Here is a 19328-nt window from a genome sequence, read left to right on the forward strand (position 1 = left end):
GATAATTCAAGACGGTTAATATTTATTTTTTTGTTCATGAGTCAATGCACACAGTCATGATAGGTGCTACATATTTTTAGCAAAATAGGATAAAAATATAAAAATCTTTTAAAAATAAAAATTTGTATATATGGTTTTTATTGTAAGGTAATTATTAAATTACCCAGTGTATAACTTAGCCACAAAATTTTAATACGTAGTATAGTAAAAAATTTTGTTCATTTTTATTTCAGCTTCCTAGAAATTATATTTTTAAAAAATCTTTAATAATGATTCAAAACTATTTTCACATCATAAGTATACATCCACAACCAAAATCTCAATTTGGTATGTTCTACTCTTCAGAAAACAGGAGGTGATGAATGAACTGATGCTTGGATGTTTTGAGTTGGCTCAGCTAGTTTAAGTAAGTGTGGAACTTGAAAATTGTTCAGCAGCTTCAGTAATTCAGTAATCACAGGTCGGCTGCTATGCATAGCATACACAGAAAGAAAACTATTTTTGTGCAGACATACATTCCCAAAAGCTATGCTGGTTGGGCCAACTTCCTTGAGGCAGTAATCGATCGCTGTGATTGTTTCAGATTGTTTGTTTGGCTTCAAGTGTGTGGCACGCGAGATTACAAACAAGCCGTAGTTTTAGTTAGTTTTTACATCGCTGATGTTAATTTTGTTGGTACAGACAATCTTCCTTCATTAATGATTGTTCTGAGCTCTGCATTGACTCTCACTCACACCAACTTTACTATTCATTGCAAATCATCATTTCAGATGCAGCATCAGCATCATGTATGTCAAATTTCTGCGATTTTTCAGTCATGACTTGATAAAATGAAAAATCCTGCTCTAATGCAGTAAACACACAACAATAGTAACTATTTATGTAAAACTAACAACTTGGAGGATAAAAAATTACCTAACAAAGAGTTTGTTTTATATAGTCTGTTATTTTCAACCTTGTAACAGTGTCTCGGCTAACCGAAGTTCCGTATTATTCAAGCCGACCTGAAGTGTCATTTATTTATTTTACAGCTTTACAAAGTAGGTACATGCAAGACAAACTTAATAAAAACTATAGCAAAAAAAAAAGTACTCGCAAAACCAATAAAATATAAACTAAATTAACAAATCACTAGCAAATATAAAAATAACAAATAAAAATTAGCACAAAGGTAAACATGATTTATCTGACATATAAGATATTAAAATTGTGTTTTATGACAAAACTAACCAAAACATAAACAATTCTAGAAACACAAATACCTTTTCTTGTAGTAATTCATACACATTTACATGCGTTTCAGTTACATTTTGCTAATACATGTTCATCGGAGTTTAGCAAGCACCGGCAAAGACTTGTTTTTTGCTTGAGGACCTAGAAAGCGATTTAACCCTTTGTTGAAAGCTTTAAATAAAAATTAACCTCAAAGATGACATTTACTCTTCGGGCAAATTTTGGAATGACGTGAAAGAATCTCTGCACAGAAGAAAAGCTGGATAAACATAACCCTGAAAAATGGTACCTCTGGGCCAACTGAAAACCCAAGATGATTTCCGTATAATATTCACGTTGGCTGTGTTTTTTTTCTTATGTCCATGTTAACTCGGTTATACGAGACTGTACTGTGCCTTGTAAACTCCACACGAGAGTGTCTGTGTCTTCTAGCTGGCCTCGAGCGCACAGAAGAAAATCTGGATAAACATAACCTCGAAAAATGATACCTCTGGGCCAACTGAAAACCGAAGACGATTCAGTATGATATTCATGTTGACTTGTGGTTTTTCTTATGTCCACGTTAACTCGGTTATTGGAGACTGTACTGTGCCTTGTAAACTCCACACAAGAGGGTCTATGTCTTCTAGCTGGCCTTGAGCTTGCGGAGGCGACAGGCGGACAGGAGCCGGGCCACCGCGAGGCGGACTAACCACCCGGCGGCGGCGACCGCGGCCGCTAGCGCCCCCGCGACGTCCAGGAGCAAGTACTGGTACCAGGCGAGGTCCACGGCGGCCGACCGGAGGTGAGGGGCCCCTCCGTGCCGTGCGACGTACTCCGTCCAGTAGACCGCCGTGTCCGCGGGGGACATGGGCCTGTCCCGGAACGCCCGGCTGACCCGCCTCGCGCTCTCCCCGTACCTGGCGACAAGGTCCACGCGGGGCAGCTCGCACAGTTACACTCGCTGCAACTCAAACTGGGTGACACTGGACTAGCGTTCTGAAGAAGCCAGGTTCTGAACCTGTTCACCCATACAATATTCCATTTTTTTTCCAAAATCACTCCAGGCAACTGGAATAAGATGCCATACACATACATTCAGTAGGAGATTTAACAGGAAAAAAAATGGAGTTATTAGAAAACGTACTGCGACAAGGGGTTTGGTCTACATTTTCATTCCCAACATGCTTCACTTCCTTAGTGGTTTATGGGGTTCCAGGTGTCGTAGCAGCTCACCTTGCATCTTCCAGAATAACATACATACTGCCTTCACCAAAATCGTGCATGGTGGTTCCTCCTGAATGCGTTGCTTGTTAAATGGCAGAAGAATTCCGCCCAAAAGTTTTCCTCTAGCAAGTTTTCCAGTTGAGGAGTATGTTGGCAGTTGCGAGACGGGACAGGATCAGGATCAGGAATGAGATGGCGACAGAAAGAGCAGAAGTACAGAACCATGAGATCATGAGATGGTATGGCCACTTCCAGAGAATGAGAACAGAGGGGCTGCCTAGGGAAATGATGGGAATTGAAGTACTCGGGAAGAAGGCCCCGCTGATGACCAAGGGGGAGGTGGGAAGAGCAGTTAGGGCCGTTGAGCAGGAGGGCCAAAGGGGGCAAAATCCCCAGGACCTGGGCATCACGGAGGCACCTGATTGAGTTAAAGAGATTTTTCTTTTTCATCCCTTTCATTCTCAGTCTATTCGTCCACTGAAATGGACAATGTATATCTCAATGATAATGGAATTTATCAAACCTTGAATGTGTGTGTTTAGGTGTACCTACATTCTAGTGAACATGATACTTTATGGTTATGAAATAAAATTTATTGTACTTTTATTTATTATAATATAATTATAAATTAATATTATAATTATAGAATAATAATATTAAAACTAAAAAAATATAGGTCAAGTTACAATAAAAAAAAATTAAAATTTGGTACATCTTAGGAATTGACTAAGTGTGACTGAAAGAGTTAATGCCGAAGTTTACCCTGACAGGACAAAAATTAAAACTATTGTTAATAGTGTTCACAGGAAATCTTACAAGTAATGCGATAAACACAGTTCACATTCACATTTACAGTTGTGGCCACAGGTTAACAATATTTAGTTTTTTTTTTTTTTGTTAATTTTGTAAATGATTTACATTTAGTAATGGAGAGGGAACGTCCACAGATTTGTTGGTTTCTCTCGGCGGGCCTGCAGAAAGGTTTGAAGGGTGTGCAGGAGAGAGAGAGAAGAAGAAGATTGGAACAGAGTGAAGGATGACGTAGGGACACCCACCCGTATTTCGCAATTTCATTTCGTGTCGAGGCATTTCACAAAAAAACACTGCAGCCTTTTTTCTAAGAGGGTCGTCGTGGCAAATTGCGAGGGCGCAGCAGTACTGTGACCGCCTTCTCATCGGGGCCCCCCGTCCAAGAGAGCGGGACGACACCTCTCACACCGACCTCAGCCAATAATAACCACTGGAGATAAGCTACAGTATTTTGTAAAAACAGGGGGGGGGGGGGTCGCCAAGGGTATTTTGCCCCCCCCCCTCCTTCTGAAACCTTGAAGTGGGGGCAAACGGGGGGCAAAGAAAGTGCTGTGTAATCAATTTTTAGATAATAAAACTGCTTAAATAGCACCATTTTCCACCTAGAAATACAAATTTTTTCCGGGGGAGGACCCCCGGACCCCCCGTTTCAATAGGAGGGATCGATGATTCTTTATAAAAAGGTATATTGCCCCTCCTTTGGAAATTTAGTTGTTGCGCCCCTGCTTGACACGAAATGTATTCGCGAAATACAGGTGTCCCTGAGGATGAGGCGTGGTGGAGTGGCTGATGAAGATGAAGATGAAGCTGCCTGAACGGGGCCGGCAGGACGATGGGAGATGGAACTTGCCGTGTGTCGTTGATGACGGCGCGGAGCGCTCGCAGCACGCTGGCGGCGGTGATGTCCCTGTAGCCGAGGCGGACGGCCATTCCCCGGGCCACAACGTCGCGCGCGTTGGCAGGCTGGTCACCGTACATGGGCACGACCACCATGGGCACTCCGCAGTGCGCCGCCTCGATGGTGCCCAGCAGTCCGCCGTGCGACACGAACGCCACCACGTTCCCGTGGCCTGCCGACGACGTTCGGGAACGCACGCACGTCCGGGCTCCATTTCACGCTCAGACAAACACTTGTTTTGAGTTTACCATCTCAGTTCCAAGGACATGCATGAACGCACTTCAAAAATTGAATTCGGCAAAAAAAAAAAAAAAAAAATATATATATATATATATATATATGTTCTGTTTCAACTTTTAATTATACTTTCAGTAGCTTCATATGCTGTAATTAATAACTTACAAGTAAAATGTAATTGTATATTTTGTGATTTTTTTTTTAATTGTATGATTGTATATTTTGTTTTTTTGTGAAATTGTATATTTTGTGCTTTAGTTTTTTGTGAAATTGTAGGCCTATATTTTGTTTTTTGTGAAACTTTATATGTATATATATATTTTTTTCTATATGTACTTGACATGTATCATACCCCAGAAATGGGGTCAAAGAATATGAAAATAAATAAATAAATAAATAAAAATAGTTGTAAAGTATTTATACATATTTTCTTTTTATTTAACAGTTTTTTTAGCAATCTTTGATTTTATTTCAGTGGTTGACCCTTATAATCTGCATTTTGCCTTCTTGAAAAAAAGTAGGGTTTTTTTTTTTTAGCTGTGTGATGTTCCAGTTGCTATGCTTGCTTTGCTTTGCTTCTTAGTTGTAGACAGGGACAATTTTTTTTTGAGTTGCTATTTCATTTTTTATTTTAACTAATATAGCTTGAAAATATAACACTAAAATTAATTTGATCATTTTCCGGAGGACACAAAGTACATAGCATCAAAAAGAACTTGGAAGTTCGTTGAATGAATGTGATGGTGGTGTTTGTGATGCGTTAGTGACTTATGACTAAGAGACCTGCAAAATTCGCGGTTTCGGATGGCCTTCAGGATGGACTGCACGTACCCCTACACGCTCGGGCAAATTAACGCAAGTTCATTGGACTGCAGACTTGCAAGTCGTCTTGAGCTGGTTTGTCTTCGATTCGATCCTTCTTTTGTTGAGGATTTATTAACTGGTTGAGATTCGTCCAGATGAACAGTAAGCCAAATAGCAAAATTATCTAAGAGGTATTATGTTTTTGAATTCTAGCCTATCACAGAATGAATCCGCGAATTTTGCAGGGTCTACTCAGTGGCGTAGCCAGGATTTGTGTATGGGGTGTGTTAAGAAGCATCCCCCCCCCCCACCCGTATTAAAGTGGGGTGGTCTGGGGGTCCTAACCCGGGAAAATTTGAATTTTAAGGTGTAAATTAGTGGTAAAAATTTCATTAATTTTAATGTGAAATTTGAGTGATGAATAAGAAATTAACTAAAGATTTTTGGTGCTAAGGGGGGGGGCGGCGTTGAACCCCTAACCCCCCCCCCCTCCCCCGGCTACGCCCCTGTCTCTACTTATGACCTTGAAGTGATTTTATCAGACAAACACTAATGCCTAGGGACTGAAAAAAATTCGCGGGTTCAGTGACCTCCGGGTTAGACACCACGATCCTGTGCACACTCGGGCAAACGTCACCTGTTCATTGGCTGGTGACTCGTGAGGCGTCTCAATTGGGGGACTCGTGATTCGATATTTCTTTGACTGAGGGTCTGTCTATAGTTGGCCCCACAGTCCTCCAAGGTTTAACAGTGAACCAATAGCAGAAATTGCATAAAGGTACAAATATTTGTATAATAGCCTATCGCGGAATGAATCCTCGAATTTTTCCGGTCTCTACTAATGCCACTGACAGGGGCGTAGGAACCGGGGGGGACAGGGGGGACGTGTCCCCCTGAACGTTTTGGGTGGAGGGGACAGTCCCCCCCTAACTTTCTAGACCGTGATATTTTTATTTTATAATATTATTCTGCCCAACTATATTTGTAATTTCTTCACTCATCAAATTTTATCTTAAGGAAAGAATAATAATTTTAACATTATGTATCCAATGGTTAGATACAAAAACTGCTTAAAAAGCGCTATATTTCACTTTTAAAATCAAAATTTTCCGGTGGAGGACCCCCGGACCACCTGTCTTAGTAAGAGGGGAATGGGTTTACATGACATCAGAATCATTATTTGTCCCCCTCCCAACTTTATGAACACAGCTACGCCAATGGCCCACTGAAAGGCAGGGCCGCAACTAAGGGAGGGGGGGGGGGAGGGGGGCAAGCGGGGCTTACGCCCCGGGCGCAAAGCTGTGGGGGGCGCCGAAATCGCTTGCATTGTAATTCCTACTACAACTGGTAACTGGTAAAAAGTTTTTTTTTTAACTTGCATGCCAGGAATGTCTAATCTGATTTACAACATAACGTCTCAACGTATTTAATGAACAAGTCTTAGTGATTGTACGGACTACTTTATGTACATAGTGGGTTCATGCATGGAAGTTACAGTAGCACAGAAACTGTTACATGTAGGTATGGAAAATGCTTAAATAGCACCATTTTTACATGCTTTATATTAGCTTCACCTGTATGTTTGTTTGTCTGTCCGTCTGTAACTCTTTCGACTAAGAGTGAGTGGATCATCACTGTAAAATGTCCCACCAATTTCATTACGTTCGTTAGCCGAGCGGTCTAAGGCGCGCGACTTCTGTGACGTAGCATGGGGCGCTTAATATACAAAAAAAAATATGGCACAAAGCGCCTCAAGCTTTTTTCTCGTTTATACTAGTATTGCTTATATGCTATTGTCATAACTTAAATTTTAAAATTATTTTTAACTTTTTAGTTTGATAATCTTTAAAAGCATGTTTCTTTAGTTTTTTAAACTATATTTTCCGTGGGAGGGCCCCGTGGTGTGGGGTGTGGTATGTGAAAAAAAGTAGGGGGGGGGGGGCGCATGAATCCATTCACGCCCCGGGTGCCAGAGACTCTAGTTGCGGCCCTGCTGAAAGAGAGAGTGTTGCTGCACGCGGAACTCACAGAGCACGTCCTGCTGGGGCAGCCAGTCTCGGAAGTGCACGTTGGGCGGTGCGCCTAGCGGCGGGTCACCGCGCCACTTGCACAGCACGGTCTGCGGCAGCGCGGAGAAGGCGTCGAGGAGCGCGCGGGTCTTGTCTGGAGGGAAGGTGTCGGCCCGGATCATGGAGCCCATGCTGAAGTAGACGGCGCCGTGCCGGTTCCCGGACAGCAGCTCGTCCAGGTCCTGCGCTCCCCAGACTCTGCCCCCGTCACCACCGACCGGTCCTCGAGACAAACTTCACGTCACAAAACAGCAAACTAAGTTTGATTATCTTTGAAAGTTTTTGCGCGACGGGAGTGCGTGACTCGATGTAAGCTTTCGGACATACGCCATTGCCAAAGCACACGTAAGTCTGTGGAAGAAAACTACAAAAAAAAAAAAAAAACCAAAAAGACAAAACCACAAATTAAAGCAAAAAATTTGCTGTTGTCAACAGGATATAAACACATAACAGGGGCGTAGCCAGGGGGGGGGGGGTTAGGGGTTCAACCCCCCCCCCCCCCCCCCTTAGCACCAAATCATTAATTAATTTCTTATTCATCACTCAAACAAATTTAATATTAAAATTAATAAAAATTTTACCACTACAATATTTAAATTTAACTACCGAAAACTGCTAAAATAGCACTATTTTACACCGTAAAATCCAAATTTTCCCGGGGGAGGGCCCCCGGACACCCCCCCCCCCGCTTTAATGCAGTGGGGGAGCCATGCTTCTTAACACCCCCCATACACACAAATCCTGGCTACGCCACTGCCACATAATATTTCATAACAGGAATATGGTCAACAAACAAAAAAAAATGGACTAAGAGAAAAGAAAAAAAAACCTTCACAAATAATGACAGCACAAAAATATTGAACCCCAAACAAAAAATCAGCATAACAGTTCAAACGAGACAAAAACACGACAAAATGAAAAAAAAATGATGACAGTGCAAAAATATTAAACCCCCCAAAAAAAAAAATCAGCACAACAGTTGAAACGAGACAAAAACACGACAAAACGAATAGACAAAACAATGTTAAAGTTTAAAATGATATTATTTTATTATAATTAAACTTTAACAACCTTTGAAGAAGCTTGGCTTCTCGTGTCCTTGGCAAATAATTCACCAACGTTTCGGTCGACATTGCAGTCACCATCATCGGGGAGCAGTCACCTACTCGGTAGGCTCAGTAGGTAACTGCTCCCTGATGATGGCGACTGCAATGTCGACCGAAACGTCGGTGAATTATTCGCCGAGGACACGGCTACAACCCAGAAGCCAAGCTACTTGAGACAATGGCCGTGAAAGCCTGCAAACATTTTTAACAACCTTTGTTAGTGAAGCTATTTTGTGAATAAAACAGAATTATGTGTAGACTATTTTATAAATAAACAAGATTTTGCAGGGCCCTGGGCTTTTTACTTATATAGAGGCCCTGCCCCGGAAGATTGGAAAAATCTGTTCTTTCAAACAAAATTTTAAGCCAACCTGGAACTTAAATTTCAATGATGGTTTTGCTCATTTAACTTGAGATATTATCTTTGGGTCCATTTTATAAAAGCTTACGATCAAATTCCTGTGGAGTTGCGTAGTCATACGTGGCAATAAAATATTTGAAATTTTTTCTTTTATGAAATGATTTGAAATTTGTATTGACCAGCACTTTAATTTACGTGCTAATAAAATTTTGATTCTATTTTTCCTGTTAATGTCCTCATTTTAAAAAGGAACCCTAGACAAACAAGTAAAATAAAAATGAAAAATATTAACAGTGTGCCTCGCTAGTCTTGGGGCCCCGGGCGTTTGCCCCGCTTGCCCTGCCCTGGAGCAGCCCCAGGATCTAATTCTAACTGTACTGATGTAAGGCAGTGTAAGCTTACGCTCTCTTGTATTGCTAGCCATATTATTCATACAGGTCAGTCGATCGAGCGAGGGCACTGCATTATTGCTGACACTTGGCGGTGTTGCTGAGCGCCACAGTGCAAAATTTTTAGAAACCCCTGGTTTAACCTTTTATAAATAACTAAGTCTTAGTTTCACCCGCCATGTTTATCGTACCACTTTTAAAATCCTACATTACCATACAGTACAAAAAAAATTTGAAGTTTAAAAAAAAGGTATAGAACTGTGGAGTATGCCTGTATGTATAGTACAATTTCTCTTTCTTTACCACCTAATGGCTATTACTTTTTTTGTTATTTAGTGATGATTGTGTGAAACAGTTAATAAAATTTGTTTGTGTGAAAGTGTAACTCATTAGAAAAAAATTTCTGTTTTGTATAAAGTTTTCTATTAAATTACAGAAAAGTACTCCCAAAAATACCTACTTTTTCCTGAAACTTCTCTACTCGCTACAGCTGATCCTGCCGAACAACAGCTGCGCAGAGCTCCGTTTGAAAATGTTTCATCCAAAAACTGCTTGATATTTTCTAAACATGTTGTCCAATTACTGAGGAGATAACCTGTTTCACACTGGGTCACCGTGCCTCACAGTGCTATACAAATATCTGGCAGTTTCCAATGACGTAGACTACTTTCCATCCGGGGCAAGATCTCGTATTGCCCCCCCCCCCCCCCCTTTCTCGCCCCCTCAATTTTTTTTTTTCAAACAAAACAAAATCAAAACCTTTCCCGACAAGACCTCATATTCCTACCACATTTTAATTCCTTTATTCAGAATATTTTTGATTCAGCTTAGATGGTAAAAAGATAAATTTATTTGCAGACATTTCATTTTTAATACATCACAAATTGAATAGTATGTGAATCAGGGGCGCAACAACATGGGGGGGCAAAGGTATTTTGCCCCCCCTCTGAAACCTTGAAGTGGGGGCAAACGGGGGCAAAGAAAGTGCTGTGCAATCAATTTTTATATAATAAAACTGCTTAAATAGCACCATTTTCCACCTTGAAATACAAATTTTCCCGGGGGAGTACCCCCGGACCCCCTCTTCAATAGGGGGGATCGATGATTCTTTATAAAAAGGTATATTGCCCCCCCCCCCCTTTTGGAAATTTAATTGTTGCGCCCCTGATGTGAATAATACCAGTTTTTGAATATTTGACCAAATCATGTATGTATATTTCAATACAAATAATTAAGTTCTTCTGCCCTCCAACATTTCTTTTCGAACACTACGATATCTATAGTAAAAATTACTCTCTCTGGTTTAGTTCCCCTTCCCCCTTCCAAATGCGGTGTCCGGGACACAAGCCCAGTCTGCCCCCTCCCCTCTAGGTACGTCCCTAGAAGTTACCACGTCTCGAGTGATGTCTGTTGTGCATGGTTAATCAATTTGGTTATTCTAATTTGTGCGACTGAAGAAACAAGTTGTCAGGAAATTATATAAGTGAGGTTCCCCCCCCCCCCCCCCCCACAAAAGGTGGAGCAAAAATTTAAAAAAAAGTCTATAATTCCCACCAACAAAGGAAAGAATTTGAAAGCAACTGCAAGCAAGCTGGTTTTATCCCCCTTTTCCACCAAAATGAAATTCTGCATATGCTCCTGGTTACAGTAAGAAGTATGCACGATTGAAAGCCTTTAAATAATAAAAGAAAAAAATGCGAGCGAGTGTTTCAGTACTTGCCAGAGATGTGTAACATCTGAACCTCGGTAACTAGCAAATTAATGTGTTCTCATGATGCAAATACGCCTGAAATACGAAACTCGAGGACACGAAATATAACGTAGAGTTCTTTAAAATAGTTCTGAGTGTGTTGAATATACGAAAATTGTGTTTTGAAATGCATTTCTAGCATAGGTATACCCAGGGGGGAAGGGGGGTGTTTTGGGGGTTCAAACACCCCCCCCCCCCAAAAAAAAAAAATAATAAAGGCAAGAATATTGTGAACACTCATGTCATTCGAAACTCATTTTCTGAAGTTTCACCACCGAGCGACGAGAGAGAACGTCGCCAAGCAGCCCAATTGGTGAGTTAACGTAAACAAATTTGAATAGCAGTGGTTGGTCCATGAATGTCCACTGCAACATCCACATCGACCCGGAGAATGTGGTTACTGAATTTGAAACAAAAAAATAGAAGAATTATTCTGTAAAAAGTTTGTAATTTAAAAAAGTTTATTATAAGCAATTATCTTTTGGTGTTTATGCAGTTTTTATTAAAAATCAACCACAACCCCCCCCCCCCCCACCCCGAAAAAAATCCTGGGTACGCCTATGATTTCTAGTAGTTTCCCCACGCGTCGCTAGAATTCGTTGCCGGATCTACAATAAAAGTTTAAAAAGACTTGAAAAAAAAATACCAAACACCGGCTGTTGACATGATTTTCGACAAGGAATTTTATTAAAATACTGCCCCTCTTTGAGAACTTTGGTTCGCGCCGTCCGCCACAGATGGCAGCACCGTGGTGACACGAAATGGCTCCTATATAGCACATGATGCATGCCCTCTCTCCCGCAAGGCTTAAACCCTGCATGATTAGAGCGTATAGGCTTCGGCCTGAGACGCACTTAGAGTCTTTCCCTAACCCAGACACCTCCCAAACACACTTAGTTTATGACGTGATAACGTCTTATACATCGATGAACGCCGGCTGCACGCACGAAAAATTGTCACGTTCCGCCTGAGCCGAGCGTGCAAGAACCGGCCAACCACCGTGCGAGAAAATCTTCTATAATATCAACAGGTTACGGCGGGATTTTTAACTAATTGTTCGTGATTATATCTAAACTTATTATTCAAATTAAATTTGCAAAAACTGTAAATAATATTTGAAAATTAAAAAGTATGCAATTTTTCATCAATGTTTTCTTATGACGTTATCACGTGAAATTATCGTCCGTATACCGACTTTACAGGGGAAGCCTTCTTTTCACAGACGAGAGAGCCAAACGACCGAACGTGCCTCTTTGGTTTTTTTTTTTATAACTGACGGTCAATTAGGTTAGGTTAGCTACATTATGAATAGGTACTTTAAACATTGTGGACGGTTGATTTCGTTAGGATAGCTACATTAAAGATACTGTGAAATCATGTAAACTGTTTCCTAGCGCTGGATAGCTACATATTAAAAGGTTATTTTTGCTAAGCAACCAATAAAATGATTTTAACAGTATTTTTTAATGTAGCTATTACTTACCTAATATAACCAACAACATCCACAATGTTTTAAAAGTATTTTTAATGTAGATAACCCATCCTAATCGACCGCAAAATTTAATGACGCACCGGTTTATAACAATGAGAGGAGGAAAAAAAAAATGCGAGCGTGAACTTGGGGGAACTTCCGGTGTGGCTCTCTCTCGTCTCTGTGAGATGAAGGCTTCCCACTTTACAGACAGTAGTTAGGTTAGGGCAGGGGCGCAACAACTAAATTTCCAAAAGGGGGGGGGGGGGGGCAATATACCTTTTTATAAAGAATCATCGATCCCCCCCCTATTGAACTGGGGGGTCCGGGGGGTCTTCCCCCGGAAAAAAAATTTGTATTTCAAGGTGGAAAATGGTGCTATTTAAGCAGTTTTGATTACACAGCACTTTCTTTGCCCCCGTTTGCCCCCACTTCAAGGTTTCAGAGGGGGGGGGGGGCAAAATACCCTTGCCCCCCCCCCCCCTGTTGTTGCGCCCCTGGGTTAGGGGGTGACTAGGGGGAGGGGGGGAGAGGCGAGACGGACCCGCGGCAGCGGCGAGGGCGGCCGCAGGTGGATGCCGCCCACCTCGACGACGGCCGGCTGGGAGGCGCGCGCCCCGTTCAGGCTGAAGTGCGTGTTGACGAGCACCAGCGAGGTGCGGCGCGCGAGTCCCGCCCGAAGCTCCCGCGCGCCACGAGGTCTCCGGGCGCCTGGGACAGGTACCGGTGCAGCGACTTGTGCGCCGCCAGCTCCAGGAAGTCGACCAGCCTCTCGCCGAGGGTCCGGCCGGGCAGCGGCGCCGGGTCCGGGTTCCCGAAGCGCGCCCCGCCCCACGGCATGAGCCGCGACGAGCTGACGGCGAGGTGCGGCGCGCGGAAGGCGTGCGCGAACCCCAGGAAGCAGTCGGTGTCGAATAGCTCGTGGACGACGAGGTGGAAGGTGCGGCCGGACAACAGCAGCTCCCGGGCGGGCTCGGAGGACAGCACCTCCTCGCAGGCGTCCAGCCCCTGACGGGCCAGCACCAGGCTGTCCCCCAGCGCCCACGAGCCCTCGAGGTCTGCGAGGGAGAACACCTCGCGGGAGGCGCGCGGCTGCAGAGCCAGGTCCGTGTAGTTGGCGACGGGGTGAGCCAGCGGGAAGCGGCCCAGCACGGTGACCTGGTGCCCGCGGCGCGCGAGGTGCCGCAGGTACGGCTCGAACACGTCGAAGTGGCTGCGGCCGAAGTGCGGCAGCACCGCGAGCACCTGGTAGGACGGCGCCGCGCGACACCCGGCCATGGCGGCCACCGCGGTCATAGCGGCCAGGACCAGGCACAGCCGCATGCCGTCAGCCGCCGTCTGCAACAACAAATACAACACTTGGACCTCCTGTTTTTTTGAAAACTGAATCGGCCCTGAAAGTCGGTTTACGGACGATAGTTCAACGTGACAACGTCATAACAAAACATTGATGAAATGATTGCATACTTTTATGAATAAAAATTGAATCAATTTTTTTATTGAATTATCACTATTTTTGTATGGATACAAAGAAGGAGTGAAATGAAATCTACAATTTTAATTTATAAATTATTTACTTTTATTTGCACTCATTAATTCAAAAATATGTTTTATTACTTTAACGAAGATATTATTTTAACTATCACTTTTCTATTTAACTTCTTCCAATCTGTGTTATTCTGTTAAGGATAGGACGATGATAGGAAAAGTAGGAAACGAATGGGAGTGTTCAGGGGCGTAGCCAGGGGGGGGGGGGGGTTAGGGGTTCAAACCCCCCCCCCCCCCCTTAGCACCAAATCTTTAATTAATTTCTTATTCATCACTCAAACAAATTTCATATTAAAATTAATAAAATTTTTACCATTACAATATTAAAATTTAAGTACCGAAAACTGCTAAAATAGCACTATTTTACACCTTAAAATCCTATTTTTCCCGGGGGGGGGGGGGGGGGCATGCTTCTTAACACCCCCCATACACAATTCCTGGCTACGCCACTGGGAGTGTTTCAAGTTTAATGTGCCTCGAAAAAGTCAATGTGCGTAACGGGACACTTTTTCGTGCGTGCAGCCGGCGTTTATCGATTTATTAGACGTTGTCACGTCAAAATTAAAACCATAAAATCGTGTCCTTATTTATATAACCCCTTGCAAAAGTGCTTACACCCCCCTTCCTTTGCCAATTCCTCTCCTTTAAAAAAAAATACTAAGCTCGTTAGAGACGGGGGAGAGGTGAATGCAACAATTCACGGGAAGAGAAAATTCGCTTGCCAATGACAGCATTATTGACACGGGAGAAGATCGAATCCGGGTTGCTTGGTGGGAGATGAGTGGTCTGATAACTTAGTCCCTTTTTTAAAGATAAAATCACGAAATTAGAGAAGGTGAAAGAAGACGTGGAAACTAAACGCGAGGAAAAGGATACAGGAGTAACAAGCAAGGGGTGCCCCGGGCGATAAACTGTTACAGTAGCATATTTACTTGAATACCGTTGTGTTAGAATTTGGAGAGCAGATAAACTTGAATTACTTGTATTGAAAGATGCATACGTGTATGTCGTCAAATATCTAAAAACTTGTATTTTTCGCGTACTATGCAACTTTCGATGTATTAAAAATGAAACTACTGTTAATAAAGCTATGCATTTATCATCTTTTTGAATCAAAAATATTTTGGATAGTGGGATTAATATGTGGTGGAAATATAGGGTGTTGTTGAGAAAGGTTTTGGTTTAGTTGGTTTGGGGGGGGAAAAGGTGAAAAAGGGGGGGGGGGGGAAGCCGCCAAGATTAGTTTTTGCCCCGATTAGTAACTAGTCTAATTATGTCCCTGGTAACAATATAAATAATGCTTAATGAAGTTAAGAGAAGTAGAGGATGCTTGACAAAGCATACTTCCCAAATCGGTGGAAACAAATTTATTCCTGTAGCTATTAACAGCGCTCCCCCAAATCGGCTTGTCAAAAATGATGATTTCGTGATTCAAATGGACAAGAGTCAAATTTGGTTCGTACATAGTTTTAGTATTTTACCTGAAACATCCAAAATAATTGAGAAACTAGTCCACCGCCAACTAAGCAGTACATGGGTAGAGGTAATTTTTCATACGAAACACAATCAGGATTTAATTCTGGCCTTAGTACATGCATGGCGCTTCTGGATGTAACCGCCAATGTATATCAAAGACTCTACGACTCAAACACAGCCATTTTATTGTTCCTAGAATTTACAAAAGCGTTTGACACTCATGAATTACTCCTGTCGAAACTTAACCGAAATCGGGTTGTCTAGTCCCATCTGGCTGTGGTTCTGAAATTGTTCACCAAACCGGCAACACAAGTCCATGTATGCACTAATGCAGGAGGATCATCGTCAAGTAAAAAAAAACACACGATGCTGGGAGTGCCACAACTCTATACTCTCTATACTATGGTCCATTATATTCTCTATTTTTATGCTAGGGATGCCACAATGCTTCAAGCGCATGACAGTGCTACCAGTATGCCGACGATACCCAATTGTTGATACCCGCGCCTGCTGGTGAAACCTCGCAAGCAGTGGTCAACATAAATGAAGATTAAAGTCTATCAAACTATTGGTGCACTCAAAATGGTTAAAAACTAAACGATTCCAAATTTTTATACGTGACAATAGCCTCGCAGAAAAATATTAATAAAATTAAGAACCCTATAGTTGTTATATGAGATAAATTACTGTGTCATCTCATCCTATCGATATTACAGAAATCTTGGAATTATATTCGATAAAAATCCCACCTGGAACAAACACATGTATACTTGATTTAATACAGTTTCTTGGACATACGCCATTGCATTTTTGCACTGTTTATCATGGAAAAAATTCATGTGCCTCATGACGGGAACAGATGCCAGTTCTTGAAACGTCGCAACTGTTTCGTCATAGGAAACATACTTTGTTCTTCGGTGTTTTCGTTATGTTATCCATAATATCTGCATAATAAAACTGCAATGGCGTATGTCCAAAAAAAACTGCATTAAATCTAAATTTCCCAATGCAGGAATCATTTAAAGAACATAACAACAGCATTGATGAACACAGTGAGCTAACAATGACAAGACAGCTTCAACAATAACATTGACGTCGTTGTGTTAGCCATAATATATGTTTATCTTCAAATTTGTGCTCGTATATTTGCTGCGTTGTCCAGGTTTTGTTGTCGGTCTGCATTTACTGTTGAAACTGTCTCATCGTTGCTAGCCCGCTCTGTTCGGCTGTGCTGTTACTATTTTTTTTTCTTGACCAAATAGCTTCCACGGAATGCTTGTGCTGTCATGTTTAAGTTCGAATGTGTTTGTTTATGTTGTCGTCACTGTGTTGTCCATAATACATGTTGAGGTTCATCATTGGGTTTATCTGTTTTACATCAGCTGAGCTAGGCTTGTTTTCTTGGGGTTATGTTTTCCTTTTTTTAAATATTTGAACTGATTTATTTCATATATTGAATTGTTTTACATTACTATTTAATTCATTGAGTTTCTAAAATGGTGTTTATTAGCAAAGTTTAAATGTTTAGTGTTAAATTGATATTTTACTTTTTGTATTGTGGAATAATAAAAAGAAAATGTAAACCAGCAGTGTCGGAATTTTTTACCTATAAATAATTACATTAAATAAATAAAGAGTAACTGAGCCACATTAGGTTAGCGTAATTAACGTTTGACAAAGTAGCAGCAACCAAACTTTATTGCCACCAACCCTATACAGAACCATGGACTAATTATAAGTAGACAGATTCTTATCTTCTGCGCAAGGGGCCAACAATGGCTGGCGATTTGCGAATAGAACTGTCGAATTCAGCTGGTGTAAACATTTTTTTTACAAATGGTTCTCCAGCACTTTCTAACATACAAGTTTTTTTGTTCAAATCATTGAATATAGAGTAGTTGTTTAATGCAGAACATACTTAAGTGCACCAGTAATGAAATATCATACACACGATGCGGTGGAAGTCGCGCAAAAAAAAAGTTATATGAAATGATATAACATCTAGAAGGCTCCAGCTGCGACCGCCATGACACCTTTATTAGCAGTTCTGTTCGCAAGTTCATTGTTGGAGCCACGATTTCCTTTTACCGCGTAGTTTGAGCGCGGGTTATGCTCGTCATTAGTTCGTAGAAACTACAGATACAATCATAGATAAGGGAGGGGATAGATGGATGGAAAGCCTTATTTTCACAGACGAGAGAGCCAAACGCCCGATCATGCATTTTCGGTTTTTCTTTGTTCATTGTAAATAATATTTAAAAAATATCCGTGAATGTTTATTTTGGACAACTCGTGATAACTAATGGTCAATTCGGTTCGGTTATCTACATTATAAAAACTTTAAAACATTGTGGACGGTTGATTTGGTTAGGATAGCTGCATTAAAGATACCGTGAAATCATATAAACTGTTTCCTAGCGCTGGATAGCTACATATTAAAAAGTTATTTGCTAAGCAACCATAAAATGATTTTACAGTATTTTTAATGTAGCTATACTTACTTACCTAATATAACCAACTATCCACAATGTTTTAAAGTATTTATAATGTAGCTAACCTACTGAATAATTCTTTAAATTACTTCTTGCTAATTTTAAGAATGACACATCTTATAAGTTAAACCCGCGCATTTGGAGAATAAATGCCCGCGATTTTTTTTTTCACCCAAATAAATACACCTGTTGTGGTACGGAAAAAAAAAACCGAGCATGTACTTCGGGGAACTTCGGGTGTGGCAATCTCTTCTGTGAAATGAAGGCTTCCCAGGATCCAATGGATTGAATGACGTGAGGGTAGCCTGATCCGCACCAAAAATACAGTTCCCCACCCCTCTCATGTTTTCATCAGCCAAGAAACGTCTCTTACAGGGGGGTAAAAAAATGAAGAAAAAAAAGTAAACTGTTTGGTGGAAGGTGGGGCTAAATTTACATTGCGACACAAAATTGGCAAGCACAAGCACTTCATAATATTTTATAACTCCACGTAATATTTTTAACTTTTAAATCACCCAATTTCCTAAATATACCTTACTATAATCTACTATTTCAAACTGTAAGCAAGTCCTTCAGTACTTGCCAGATATGTGTAGCAACAAACCTCGGTAACGAGCAAATTCATGGGTATCTCATGTTACAAATACACTTACAATAACACGAAATTCAACGTAGCATTTTTTTAAAACAATGCGTGAGAACATATACGCACATTGTGTTTTCAACTACCTACCTTTATGGACGCGAATCACACGTAGTTACCGCTCCCGCCGCTAGAATTCGTTGCCGGAGCAGCTACGTCTACTATCGTCAGATTAGATTTGCAGACTGGAATTTTAAATATTGTAACGAAACTGCTCCGACAAAACCGGAAAGGAAAAAAAAAACCGGCTTTGTACCAGATTTACGACAAGGAATTTTATTACAATATTGCCAATCTTGTTGGAATTCATTAAACAGTTATTACCTAGCGAAGGTGAAAAGAAGGTGATAGAGGTTCTTACCTGTGACGTAAAGACAGTTGTGACCTCTGGCCGCGCGCGGTCGTTCTGAGAAGGGCGCGCGACAAATGTGACTTGTTTATATTTAGCGGCCGTCAGCTGTGAATTGGCTCTTCCTTCTGAGTCGGGCAAGGTATTGTCCGTTCAGCGGAACATAGGTCCCCGGCGCGACTGTTGCGGGGGATGTGGAGGGGGGGGGGGGGGGGTGCGGCGGAGCGGATGCTCGTGCCCGGGGGTGGGGGAAGCAGAGGGGATGTAGGAGAATGTACAGCTGGTTACAACTGAAGTGAGCACTTCAAATTACTTGCAGTTATGTTTTCTTCATTCAGTCGATCATACGTTAAAAAATGAAACTATGCATGCCCATTGGGCTTAGTGTAGGCTTCACTGCACAGAAAAAAAAATTCCTGAACTTTTGCAAAAGATCCCTTTGGAAATATGTAGTTTGTAATACTACAAGAAAGATATTGTGACTTT

General features: G+C 41.6%; 1 protein-coding gene across 1 annotated transcript; it reads right to left on the reverse strand.

Annotated features, from left to right (window-relative positions):
* Positions 1-189: 189 nt before the first annotated feature.
* Positions 190-18870, reverse strand: LOC134536347 (UDP-glycosyltransferase UGT5-like). Its single transcript, XM_063376100.1, has 6 exons — positions 18855-18870; positions 13059-13672; positions 12879-13014; positions 7217-7439; positions 4100-4319; positions 190-2132 (listed from the first exon to the last, which is right to left on the reverse strand). Exons 2-6 carry the CDS (start codon positions 13655-13657, stop codon positions 1859-1861), a joined length of 1452 nt encoding a protein of 483 aa, XP_063232170.1. The 5' UTR covers positions 13658-13672; positions 18855-18870; the 3' UTR covers positions 190-1858.
* Positions 18871-19328: the final 458 nt, after the last annotated feature.

Source organism: Bacillus rossius, chromosome 10 (assembly GCF_032445375.1).
Source record: "Bacillus rossius redtenbacheri isolate Brsri chromosome 10, Brsri_v3, whole genome shotgun sequence".
Classification (NCBI taxonomy): Eukaryota; Metazoa; Arthropoda; class Insecta; order Phasmatodea; family Bacillidae; genus Bacillus; species Bacillus rossius.

Bases quoted from the DNA above. Each gene is read 5' to 3' on its own strand.
- LOC134536347 (XM_063376100.1), bottom strand. From the start codon at position 13,657: ATGCGGCTGTGCCTGGTCCTGGCCGCTATGACCGCGGTGGCCGCCATG. The intron at 13,015-13,058 runs GTACCTGTCCCA...CGCGCGGGAGCT, and splicing joins GCGCACAAGTCGCTGCACCG to TCGGGCGGGACTCGCGCGCC. The intron at 7,440-12,878 runs GTCCGTCTCGCC...TGGGGAGCGCAG, and splicing joins CGCCCTCGCCGCTGCCGCGG to GACCTGGACGAGCTGCTGTC.